This window comes from Ischnura elegans, chromosome 13 (assembly GCF_921293095.1).
Source record: "Ischnura elegans chromosome 13, ioIscEleg1.1, whole genome shotgun sequence".
Taxonomy (NCBI): domain Eukaryota; kingdom Metazoa; phylum Arthropoda; class Insecta; order Odonata; family Coenagrionidae; genus Ischnura; species Ischnura elegans.
In genome coordinates this window covers 15,610,772-15,623,752 of record NC_060258.1, presented here as the reverse complement: position 1 = coordinate 15,623,752, position 12,981 = coordinate 15,610,772, and the positions used below count along the sequence as shown (strand labels likewise).

General features: G+C 38.4%; 1 protein-coding gene across 7 annotated transcripts in view; it reads left to right on the top strand.

Annotated features, from left to right (window-relative positions):
- LOC124170448 (oocyte zinc finger protein XlCOF6-like) overlaps window positions 1-12,981 on the top strand; it is a 73,655-nt gene that overhangs the window by 35,820 nt on the left and 24,854 nt on the right. For 3 of the 7 annotated variants that reach the window (XM_046549173.1, XM_046549175.1, XM_046549170.1), the window contains 3 exons: window positions 3,619-3,762; window positions 9,193-9,289; window positions 11,188-11,409. In XM_046549173.1, the coding sequence (XP_046405129.1) occupies window positions 3,619-3,762; window positions 9,193-9,289; window positions 11,188-11,409 (463 nt within the window). Of the gene's footprint in view, window positions 1-1,625; window positions 1,846-3,618; window positions 3,763-9,192; window positions 9,290-11,187; window positions 11,410-12,981 lie in introns of those variants that run through there. The other 4 variants (XM_046549172.1, XM_046549171.1, XM_046549176.1 and 1 more) reach the window with 3 other exon arrangements.

Here is a 12,981-nt window from a genome sequence, read left to right as displayed (position 1 = left end):
ATGCGCCAATGTCACTGTCCCACGGCACTGAGGTTCTCGTGATGGGGGACACCTGGGATTTTCGGATTTTTTTCACCAGATCAATTTCGGTTCCCCACGTCGAACTCTTTTCACAGCTCTAACGGCTCTAACCCGCGAATTTGATATAGTTCGTAAGGTTGCCTAAAACGGCGCTGCATGCACTAAACTACTAAAGTTCTCCTTTTCCGAGCCAACTACCAACGACGAGCGAGCGACAGTGTATGACGCGAAATTCAAAGTATTCGAGGTATTCGAGACGGCACCTTTGGCATAACTATTCGAGATCTCGAATATCGAATACTTTCTGGTATTCGAGGTATTCGAGTATTCGCGGATACTATTCGCACATCTCTAGTCACCACTAATCATAAGAGTATAATCATTATAGGCGTAGGTGAACGAATAGTGCGTAGCGGACGAAGTCCTCTTCAAGACAATTATACTTGTAAATTCCGATTTATTAAGCTCAAAAATTTGCGATATTCTTCCGTCGTCGACTGTTGAACCCTTGAATATAGACGCTTATTTACTTAGGCTAGAAAATATCCGATAAAAATCTCCAAACACAAGCCACATCGTATTTTTAACTTCTTCCCGGGCTGCCGAGTATCCTGCTGCGTTTTCGGAGTGCCTCATTTGTTTATTGCAAAGAATCGAGAAATATGATTGGACGTGTACAAAACTCCGCCCCTGGTAGGGGCCGCTATCGGAATAACGCGAGCCAAATGCTGGCGTTATTGTCGATGCTATAAAGCGACCCCAAATTCCGCTTAGGGGCCGCTATTTTGAGATAGTGAATCGGGGGGGCGTAATATTGCGCCAGAAATAGCATCTTCGTCGTGATAGCGGAGCCGCTATCTGTTACAGAATAGCCCTGTTACTGTTGGATTTTAACAGTTACTGTTGGATTTCAACAATTACTGTTGGATTTTATACAGTTACTGTTGGATTTTCTACGGTTACTGTTGAGTTCAAACAGTTACTGTTGGATTTTAATAGTTACTGTTGGATTCAACAGTGGTCCTAATTTAACTGTTGAAAGTTTCAACAGTTTTTTCACTTAGGGTGAAGCTCTCAATGAGTCCGGGAAGCTCTCTAAATTAACAGAAAAACTGCATAAATAATAATATATTGTTTGTTTTCCGTAAATCATGGTCCATGATGTGATCTTGTTTGTCTATTTTCCATGCCTCGCAGTGCACGACCATGCTCCGTGATCACGTTTACACGTCCCGCAGCAGTTGCAACCCGGGCAACTTGTGTGAGATGCAACTACATGTCGTGGTGCCTGACGGTGTAGTTTCTGACGTCAAGCAGTTGTTTTTAAGCATTGGTGCTGACTACTTTTCTATATCCGTGATCACACAGTCACGGTTGCGTGGTTTTCGAAACCAGGCCTTACATGGAGCATTAATAATACGAGTAAAACCTTGTTGTCGCTGCTAAAAATATCGCGAACTGGCGAAGAAAGCTCTCATTGAGTCTGGGAAGCACTCTAAAATAACGGAATGACTGCATAAATAATAATGTATTGTATGTTTTAAGTAAATCATGAACATAACTAGACATTAAAGTGAAAGTTAGGGTTATCCGTGTTTTCCGAATATTCGTGCCGTTTCTCCCCATCACTAGCCCACTACGATAATCGAGTGTGTACTGTACTTTAGTTATAGGGAATCATTTTTATAAGCTTTCAAGGTATGTAGTATGTATATTATTATTATTTGTGCATACTTTCAGATCAAGGAACCATTTGATGATGATGTGATGCTGTTTGATGAAGTCACTGATGGGCGGAAATTGAGTGAAAGCGTTCCGTGTGAGGTAAGTGGTGCTTTTTGTTGCGTTCATCCCTATTCATCGGGAAATAGATTCACTTAGGGTGTCCGGCAACTGGGGAAATCGGGAATTGTGGATGAATTTTTCATCCCTGCGGTATGAGGCATGAGTTATCCTATTTACCCATTTGAGCCACACGCCTTTTACCTGGAAATGCCAGTGAGAAAAATGCAGCTCACAAGAATCCTACAAATTTTAATGTGATCCTCGTTCTATTTTCCCTCAAATTCTTATCGTTTATTTCTCCAGAGTTTAGCGTTGGAACCAGGAAACCTTCGCAGGTATTAAATTTCTAACATTACCCTTAGTGAAAAAACTGTTGAAATTTTCAACAGTTAATTGGGACCACTGTTGAAATTCAACAGTAGTTGTTGAAATCCAACAATAATTGTTGAAATCCAACAATAATTGTTGAAATCCAACAGTAATTGTTGAAACTCAACAGTAACCATAGAAAATCCAACAGTGACTAATGAAACCCAACAGTGACTGTTGAAGTCCAACAGTAATTGTTGAAATCCAACAAAAAACTGTAGAAAATCCAACAGTAACTGTTAAAATCCAACAGTAACTGTGGAAAATCCAACAGTAACTGTAGAAAATCCAACAGTAACAGTGGAAAATCCAACAGTAACAGTGGAAAATCCAACAGTAACTCTAAAAATCCAACAGTAACTGTTAAAATCCAAAAGTAACTCTAATAATCCAACAGTAACTGTTAAAATTCAACAGTAACTGTAGAAAATCCAACAGTAACTGTTAAAATCCAACAGTAACGGTTAAAATCCAACAGCAACAGTTAAAATCCAAGAGTAACAGTTAAAATCCAACGGTAACTGTTAAAATCCAACAGTAACAGTGGAAAATCCAATAGTAATTGTAGAAAATCCAACAGTAACTGTTAAAATCCAACAGTAACTGTAGAAAATCCAACAGTAACTGTTAAAATCCAACGGTAACTGTTGAAATGCAACGGTAACTGTTAAAATCCAACAGTAATTGTTAAAATCCAACAGTTTTTTTGCTAAGGGGCAAAGCAGTTTCTTGGTTTGCAATGAATGAATTTAAATTTTAAATACGCTGTGTGCTAATTTCTTGTGCTTGTAAATGCATAAATATAACATTATTGAAAAGCATTGAAGTAAATATGGGTATTTTAAAATTCTTGTTCATTGCAGTATTTGAAGATGTATGTACAGTTTGTGTGTTAACAAACCTATATCTTGTCCTTGTAGATACATAAATATGATTTTTTTAAAAAAGTATTGAAGTAAATATGGGTGTTTTAAAATTCTTAAACGCATGATACCTACAGTAAATACATAATATTTGTATACAATATGTGTTAACTAACCAATCCATTGTCCTGGTAAATACATAAGTACAATATAATTTTTTTAATATTGAAGTAATTTTCGATGTTTTAAAATTCTTATTCATTGCAGTAAACACATAATATTCATAGACAATATGTGTTAACTAACAAATCCCTTGTCCTGGTAAATGCATGAGTAAAATATAATTTTAAAATTTTGAAGTAACATTTGGGTGTTTTAAAATTTTTATCTACCTATATAATCACGTAAGATTAACCTGGAATTTTGTGAAATTTCCCACGAAAATGCGGAATCATTCATGAATTTATCTGCTTTGTTTGGTTACACACCTGAATTGGTCAGTGTGCTTGATAGCTTGCATTGCAGTAAACTCAATTATTTTAGCTCCCCGCTAATGTGCGATGGATGGAATCTTTTTCAGTTTTGTGTGAAGACAGAAAAGGGTGACGTGGGATTGTTGCCTAATGCAGCAGACGTGGGGATCAAAGAGGAGGAACCGTCGTCTGGAGAAGAATCCACGCCTGATGATTTGGAATGCAGTGAGGCTGTGGAGAGTGAACCAGAGGTAAATGTGTATCACGGCTATAAAGGATGAGTCGATTGCACTTTTTTTCCATTCCGATTTCAATAGGGTGGTTTCCTATTATTTTTTTATTGCCTAAATCGAAAGATTATTATTCCTGGAGTACATATTTCATGCTTTTAGATTTTTAAATGACGATACCTATTTTTCTATATGAATAAGGATTATTAATACCTTATCAAACGAGGAAAACTATCCGACCATTGGCAGTTTTAATAGGTGATTATTAATACATTTTTCTCTGAGCTCTGTGCCTCATGCTTGCATTGGTAACCTCAAACAATGTAAAATCTACTCATATAGAAACTATGTCCCTGTGACGTCACGTGGAGTGGCATCGCATGGGCGCCAATCTGGCCTTTTTCAAATGAGGTTAAAATTGACCATTGCCATTCGTCTAAACCGGTATTTCTAAAACCAAATAATTTTTATGTTACAAATACACTAATGGTGGCTAACGAAACGCAATCAATGCCTTTCGTTTTCTTTGATGAAGGAAACTACCCTATTCCGATTCCTTAAAATCGATTCCCGATTCTCGATTCCGATTCAATCGATTCTTATTCTTTCTAACTGGTGGGATATTGATTCATCTGAGGCATTGCTGTCATTAAAATTTAATAATTGAACGGAATGAAATAAAAATAGCCACGGTGGTTACATTGGGGGCTATCCTCTCATACCCAAGTCGACTTGCGCCGTGGTTTTTGTATTCCATTCTGTGTGTGCCGCGGACTGTTGTGACACAAGTCAACAACCAATTACGTGCAGGCATTGGAGAGTATTAAACAGTTTCGGTGAGTCGACACTAGTCGACGCGTGAGTCACATGAGTGGAAAGCACCCATTGTCGTTTGGCAGTGGGGGCTAAACAATAACGTAGTGTTAATTGCGTCCTTACATACCAGAGCAGCCAGGCAGGTGCACGGTGGCGGCCGAACGCAACTTGTCGAGTCTGCCTGGATGCAGTGGCGGCTTATGCCAAGCAAGTTTCAACCTTCTCAAGGCTTTCGTTGATGAAACTGGGCTATACAAATGCGAATGTGTCTAAATTTTTATTATTGACGCAGACGTGTGTTAGTCTATGAAAAAAGTTACATTAAAAAAAAACCGCTCTCTGCACGTATTTACTTTTTTTCACAGGAAAACTCGCTCTCTGCACATTTTTGTTATCATCAGACTTCAAATATCATTCGAAAATGAAAAATATAAATTTCAAATATTATATGCTAAAACTGGTGGTCCAGATGAATTCTCCGATGGTGATTTGTAATGGCAATAATTTGATTTGCCATGACCAGCGGTTAATGAAAGAATGAAAAATGCATGCATTGCTTCCCGATCTCATGGTTTCCAATTTTTTTCTCTGAGAGTTGCTCATGAACACGCACCATTTCAGGGTTTGTCGGTTTGTCGCTCTTGCCGACATTTTCATGTTTCCGAGGCCTCTTTAGGTATTGTGGCGATCGCCGCCATGTTGTTGCTTGTCTGCTATAAATTAAGTTCATGGCAATATTTATTTATTTTAAAGGATAACATGAGTTTCTTTTTCCCCTATGTTTGTCTCAACTGTTGATTTATTAGGGTGGTTTCCTATTATTTTTTTATTGCCTAAATCAAAAGATTATAACTCCTGGAGTACGTATTTCACGCTTTTAGATTTTTAAATGACGATATCTATTTTTCGCGATTAAATGAAAAGTTAAAAATTTCAAGTGCGCGAAAATGCGACACGTAAGTATGAATGCCGGGAAATCTCTCCGTCTGGCTCCCGCTGCCGCCCTGTGAGATGACCTTGAAGTGAGGCTTAGCGCTGATACGACGCAGGCTGCTAGCGGGTAGCTGAGTACCCTGCTGGCTGGTAGTGCTTGGCTTAAATAACGATTATTAATACCTTTTCAAACGAGGAAAACTTTCCGACCTTAGCCAGTTTTAATCGGTGATTATTAATACATATTTTCCTGACCTTTGCGCCTCATGCATGCATTGGTAATCTCAGACGATGTATAACTTCTATCTGCTCGTATAGAAACTAGGTCCCTGTGACGTCACGTGGAGTGGCATGGCATGGGCACCAATCTGGCCCTTTTCAAATGAGGATAAAAATGGACCATTGCCATTCGTCTATACCGGTATTTCTAAAACGAAATAATTAGTATATTATGAATGTACTAATGGTGGGTAACGAATCGCAATCAATGCCTTTCTTTTTCTTTCATGAAGGAAACCTACCCTTTTGTATTTTGTAATTTTTGAGTAGTGCGAAGTGAATGTAGATGTATAGGAGTGTGTGCTGTTTTTTTTAAGAAGTGATTTGAAAATTCAGACACGTCTCAACTTCTGGGGCAACCTGGTCCCTCTAATGTTCCCACTCACTACACAACCTTTAGCAGGAGAGGAATTTTGCAAACAATATGCGACATCAGGAGAGATAGCACTTTCATTGCTGCAATTGCATTCACAGCATCTGTCACGTTTCATAAAATTTTGGTAAACGTTTGCAGCCAGTGGTTGTTTAAGTGATCAATATCCTGCCAAAAATGGCTTAATTGACACCCCATGAATTTAACGACATTTAGACTGTGAAAACCTGGAAAGAAACGTGAATCTTATGATTTAGATACAGTGGGAAGCCTGCTTCACTTTTATACAATCAACCCTCGCTGAGTGCAAGGGTCTAGTTCCTAGGGGTCTTTGCAATAATTAATTTTCACTATTTGAGACCATTTTAACGTTGGGAAGATGTGCTCCTGGTAGCATAGGTGTTAGGTATTGAATTTACAATAAACCTTATACTTTCCTGTTGTTAGCCTTAGAAAACCTTATTTATATAAACATTTATACAGTGGAACTTGGTTATACGTTCCTCCTTAGTATGTTTTCCTCTTTAGTACGGCGATTTCTCTCGGTCCCGGTACCATCGGAACAAAATATAGGCAAAAGTATTTGGTCGGTACGTTTGAAAAAATTGCACTTTCCTGGTTAGTACGCTCAATTGCTTGCTGTGACGCAACCCGCAATTCGTTCTCTAATATCTTCTTACGGGTCGTAAACCTCCGAATTCATGATTTAATTTATTATTATTAGCCATTAACACATCTCTTTCATTGACAGTCATTTATCCAAATGCAATTCTTGTGACATGATGAATAATAAAATGCGGTCATTTTTCGGGAATGTCTGACTATGAAAAACTACAGCCAATGAGAAGCCCCAATTTTCCCCACCCCTAGCTCCTCACCTTCTGTTGCCTTTGGAGTGCCCGCTGCTGCGCACAAATTTTGCGAGTGCTCAATTGTTGCCATTGCACGAGTTATCATGATGAAGAAATGAGTCATATCCAATTCCCACTTTATCTAAAGCAGTACTGCACGTACTCCGTTAACTGGACGTCGAGTACGTGCGTATTTTCTTGACTACTGTTTTGGGAGCAGACGATGATCTGGATCTTCACGCGAAGCTTAGCTTAAAAATACTTAATCCCGGAGCGGAAGCAGACGACATTTGACAAATTTTGAAGTAAAGACAAAGTAAATTTCAACTGTATTATATAAAGTCTTCTTGTAATTACGTCGTAATCTAATAATCCTGCGTGTTATCAATCGATATATCGATCGAACAACAATCGATATGGTATCATTCCAGGAGCGAATGTGTACGGCTATTGCCGTAATTTTAAGGTCATATAATTTTGTCCAATTTTTATGATGTATAAAAACAACCTGTTGACATACTCAGGGTTGTTGTTATATTCTCTGAGAACGCTGTGAGAAAGAAGAAATGACTTAGCATCACTTTTCCTCTTTCTATAAGTACATATATAGGATAAATCACGGGAGATAGAAGCCTTTTTCAAGTAATTGTCTTCAGGAAATCTATGAAACATTGTGATTTTTATTCTGATGGTATTGTTTTTCAATGTAGCGCTCATTTTCTTCACTTTAAATGTGAAAAGAGTACAGGAAGGGGATCTTGAATGCGTTTCCCATGAAAACTACCGGTTAGTAATTAATGTAATTATGACGACTTTTCCACAGATTGCAATTACCCCAACTGCTATTATTTACTTTCCTTGTTAGTACGTTTTCCTGGTTAGTACGTTCACTTTTTGTGGTCCCTTCAGAAACATACTAAACAAGTTCTACTGTAGTTTAAAATATCTCTAAAGATAGTAGGCATGCATTTAAAGATGTTTTTTCCCGTTGAAAACAGTCAAGTTCTCTGAAATGATGTACATGATGGCAGAGCACCAGTTTTCCATTCTGGTTGCGTAGTGAGACCTAACTTTGAGACTAAGAAAAGACGTCCAATAATTTTTGGGTGCATTGTTAGGGCAACGGTTCAAGGTAAACAAACAATCGGTGCTGTCTGCCATGTCGTGTCGGAACATAAATTATCACTGCAAATACTCTCATATCAAGTCAAAAGTAGACTCATCTTGTCATGAAACTATGTTTTCTATGCATAGCAAGGTTTTCGGGTTGACCTCCGCGTCGATTCATCTTCAAGACGACAGTTACGCCAGCTGCAAAGCCGGCTTTGCAGCTGGCGTCTTCAGGTACAAAGTAATTGATGCAGGTTTTTGCCTGTCTTATATAGACCTGGGTTTGGGCTAGGAGCGTTCTGATTGGTCCGTTTGGGTAAGTATCTCTTCCAAGTGTTTGAGAGCGAGTAGCTGTCCTCCCTGTTGAAAGTGGGAAGGACCAGCACAGAATGTGGACTTTGAAAGTGCAAAAATTATCGACAGAGAAAAGCATTACTTTCCCGGACTCATAAGAGAAGATATCGAAATAGCGATAACATCCACTGTCGTCATGAAGATGAAACGATGCGGAGGTTAACCCGAAAACCTTGCTACGCATGCTTAACCACCCCGGGAAAGTCTACATCAACATATGTTTTTTATGGTTGTATGTAAACGATATTGGTTTCTCAAAAGCGTACCAAGTGCGAAAGGTGAAAAATATTAATGTATGTATCCACAGAAACAAGGTGATTTATACCAATATATTTAACTTATTATACTTTAGCCAATTTCATTATTTATTTCACTGGATGGGTATAATGTGGTAGTACCTTTCAATTGTGTAACTGTACAATTTAAAATGGTTTGTGTGATCTCGTCTCCCGTAATATCCATTGTAACGTGGATTCTTCAATCGAAGTGATCTGCAGACGAACTTTGGCCGGCATGTTTTTGTAGGGTGTAGGGCTGGTTCGGGTACCCTACATCAAGTAGGGCCTGTTTAGTTCCAAAAACAGCCTTGAGCAGTAGGGCTTGATGTGACTTATGTAGGACGAGATCGGTTTATGTAAGGGGCTGATGACGTATCCAGGGTTGGTTCGCCCTACAGGGTCGACCAAGAATACGGGCCTAAAGGTTCTTTCTCTTAGTTGTTTGTTTTGTTTTCAGTCAGCGGATGAAAGTTCTTCGCAACGGGATGCCTCCGATGAAGAGACTCAGCCCGCAGACTCAACTGGAGGGGAAAACAGTGTCGCTTCAGCCACCGGTGTGTACAACCAAAGAATGATGGTCTCTGAACTCAGAACCCTGGAATGTCACTAATGAACTCCTTTTTTTATTTGGGTATAGTGAAATGTATTTATAACGAACTCCAGTATAACGAAGTATTCAGTATAATGAGGCATTCATTATATCGAAATTATTTTCCGTCCCGTATAACGAAATTTCCCATATAATGTATTTCATGGTTTCCACTCAACCGTAAATGAGCCGTGAAAGAATTTCAATGAATGATGGCAGTGGACTCATGAACTGCGTAGTATAGTAAGTAGTATCCGATGAATAGATGCACTATTGAATATTATTGAATAGCTAAATATTTCTTTTCTTTTACGTATCATTTATAATAACCTGTCCTAAATAACTCATTCGGGGCCATCCCTTGCCCTTCTAAGATTGTTTTAATCAGGCCATCATGCCATAAAATGCCGCCAACTAAGGTCTTCAGCTCAAGGTTTTTAGGAGGCTTCTCTTTTCTCCCAATCTTCTTAGCACTTTCTCATTACTTACACTGTCAATCCATTTTATATTCACCATTCTTCGGTAGCACCGCATTTCAAATGCTTCCACTCTGGACTTCTCTGCTGTTGTCAACGTCCAAGCCTCGCTTTCACAGAGAAACATGCTCCATGTGTCAGTGGCGCAGCAAGGGGGGATTTTGGGGGATAAAACCTCCCATCTCCCCCAGAGCTCAGAGAAATTTTAAAGTTGAATCCATTTTACTTAATGGGATTGATATTACTAATTGAATAGTGTAAGGATTAAAGGGATATAAAATATCCCTCAGAAAGCCGTAAAACTCACCGTGTTTTGAACAGTTTATCTTTAAATTTCCTCAATTCATTAATCTCGCACCTACTGCTTATCCTGGTGGGTATTTCATACCCCCACACATCACGGTATTAGTTGCACCTTAACCACTTCCCCCAGCCTTAATTCCTAGCTGCGCCCCTGCCATATGTAGCATCTGATGAATTGTTTCCTTACTTCTATGCTTGTATTCCAAGCTGTAAGTATGAATAAATTTTTGTTGTACTTAATTATGAAATTGTTGTTATTTTTCAAGTGCCCCACTTTCTCTCCCTTTATATCCATATTGCCTTCAATCTTCATTATCACCATATTACGAATGCTTCCACTCTTGACTCCTCTGCTGCTGTCAACGTCCACCCAAGCGTATATGCATATTAACCTGTCCGCATTTTATTTTTCATTGGTATTTATAATAATAATAAATTCGTTTATTTCGTGGGCCTCGTGGCCCATGAGAAAATTATTGTACAACTTTTACAAGTTCAGCATGACATTACATTCATAAAAGAAAACAAAAAATCAAAAGAAATAAAAAAGATTCACTCGTTGCAGACTGCCGTTAACTTACAGACCATTCGGCGAAACAATATTAAAGAAAGGAAAAATATCATACTGCGATATAACTGACTAATTATTACAAGAAATTAAGGCGGCAATTTATTATGACAATAGTGTCACACAAAAAATATTTTCTAAAAAGATAAATGACAGATTGGTATAACACTCTAATTTAACACAATTTGAAACTCAATATTCTGCAACAATATGTTTGAGCCATGAATGTGTTTGAGAAGATTACTGTACAACTTATACAAGTTCAGCGTGACATTACATTCATAAAAGAAAAGAAAAAAAGAAATACAAAAGAGTCACTCGTTGCAAACCGCCGTTAACATACAGACAATTTGCAACTATGTTTATGTACAAATGGTGAAAGTCACAAAGTTTTTTCATTGCTGAAATGGGTTGTAATTTTAAGTTGGTCGAGTAAATGCGACAGGTTGAAATACTTGTGATTGAGTGTGTGATTGAAATTGTTGAGCGCGATGTCCGTTTTCTTTTCGTTCGCAGACGCTTGCGCGGCCACTCCCTCTCCCAGCATAGCGTTGCGATCTCGTCCTAAATGCGATGCGGGTGCAGGCGGCAAAGCAGTGCTGCCATCTAAGGAAGAGGCACAGCGTGGAGAGAAGAGGACACGAGAGAAGTCTCCGTTGGGAGGGGAGGGGAGGATTGATGAGGGGGCTGGTGGGAGAAAAACTGGAGTGGCGAGGCCATCCAACCAGAAGTCAAAAGGTATCTTTTGAGTCTACTGCACTCTGAACTCTGAAGGCTGGAATGACACTCATGAACTCCTTTTTTTTTTTTTTTTTTTTGGGTACAGGCATCCCCCGAGTTACGTAAGAGATGCGTTCCGGCAGACTCTGCGTAAGTCGAAATTTACGTAAGTCGAACCTTTGCGTTAGTGCTTTAGAGATTTCGATCGGCGCGGTGAAATTCTCAGCAGAGAAATGCGCGGTAAATTCTCGGTGCAGTTTCATTCAATTCACTGCGATAATAATGAACTCTACCGCGTATTCTTACGTTATTAGATACAAAATCGATAAACATTAATATAGTCTGGGAGTTGCATCTCGAGCTTTGCCAATCAAAATGCGTAATATTATTTCCATAGTTGACTGATTGCGTGGATTCGGGAAAGTACGGTATCTCAATGCTATAATACTAAACTGAATACTTAAATTGATTCATTATGTTATACTTTGACCTAAGGGCCCAAAGAATGCATTGTCTACCTACATTTAATCATTATATCTTCTGCCTTTTATATATTACGTTTACCGATGAATCTGGTGGTTTCACTGTCACAGTTAATACACGTAGGAGGAGAGTCTAGGATTACGAACAAATAACACACAAAAAATACCAGTAAATTACTATATTCTTAGATACATTCACACGCACATACCCTCAATCTTTCACGCACGGAAATATACTTTTATTATCTCATATCTCAATAAAATAACGTGAAAATATCATCATTTGAATATTTACTGCGCTGGAAACATCGAACATCGAAGAGTATTTCCAAAGCACGAAGCTAATTAAAAGTGAGCTTTTATTCAGCCAACTCCGTCATTAACGTGCAACATAGTTAGTGGGGAAAAGATTTCAATGACGCAATATTCATTTACAGTTGCACACAATATGAGAGAACTAGAAAATGCAGCTTAATAAAACTTTCCGCCAGAAACATGTAAACAATTACGCAATTAATATCGTGTGTCAACTTTTCCTTAACTTTTCCGCGGCGTTCATTGCCAACACTCAAAATTTCAATGCCGTTACGTGGGTACTAAACAATTCTTTTCCGCAATAAAAATTTCTGCTTGAACTTCATTTTCTTTTAATTCCATAGATGTAAACTTAAGGATACAATTTTTAAATAGTTTAAATTCGGAGTTAGGGTGTGCATGCCGTATAACAAGTTGTAACGTACAGAAATGAGCGCAACCACATCCATCGCTAGAACTGCAAATTTTCACGTTGATTATTGACTTGGGATTTATAAGCGATTTTTCTACAGAAATTAATGAAAATTCCTTCGAGGAATGACAAAAATGGGTCACTTTGTTATTTTTAGCACGTAAAAAACTCGATAACTATTCAATTTTTTTTCTACCATAGGTCGAACGAGCGAATATCTACTTCTTCGCGCTCGCATTCGAAAATTAACGTAATCATTTGAAATACGGTTATCACTTACGTAAGTACGGATTTATGTAAGTCGAGACATACGAAACTCGGGGGATGCCTGTACAGTGAAATGTCTTTATAACGAACGCCAGTATAACGAAATATTCAGTA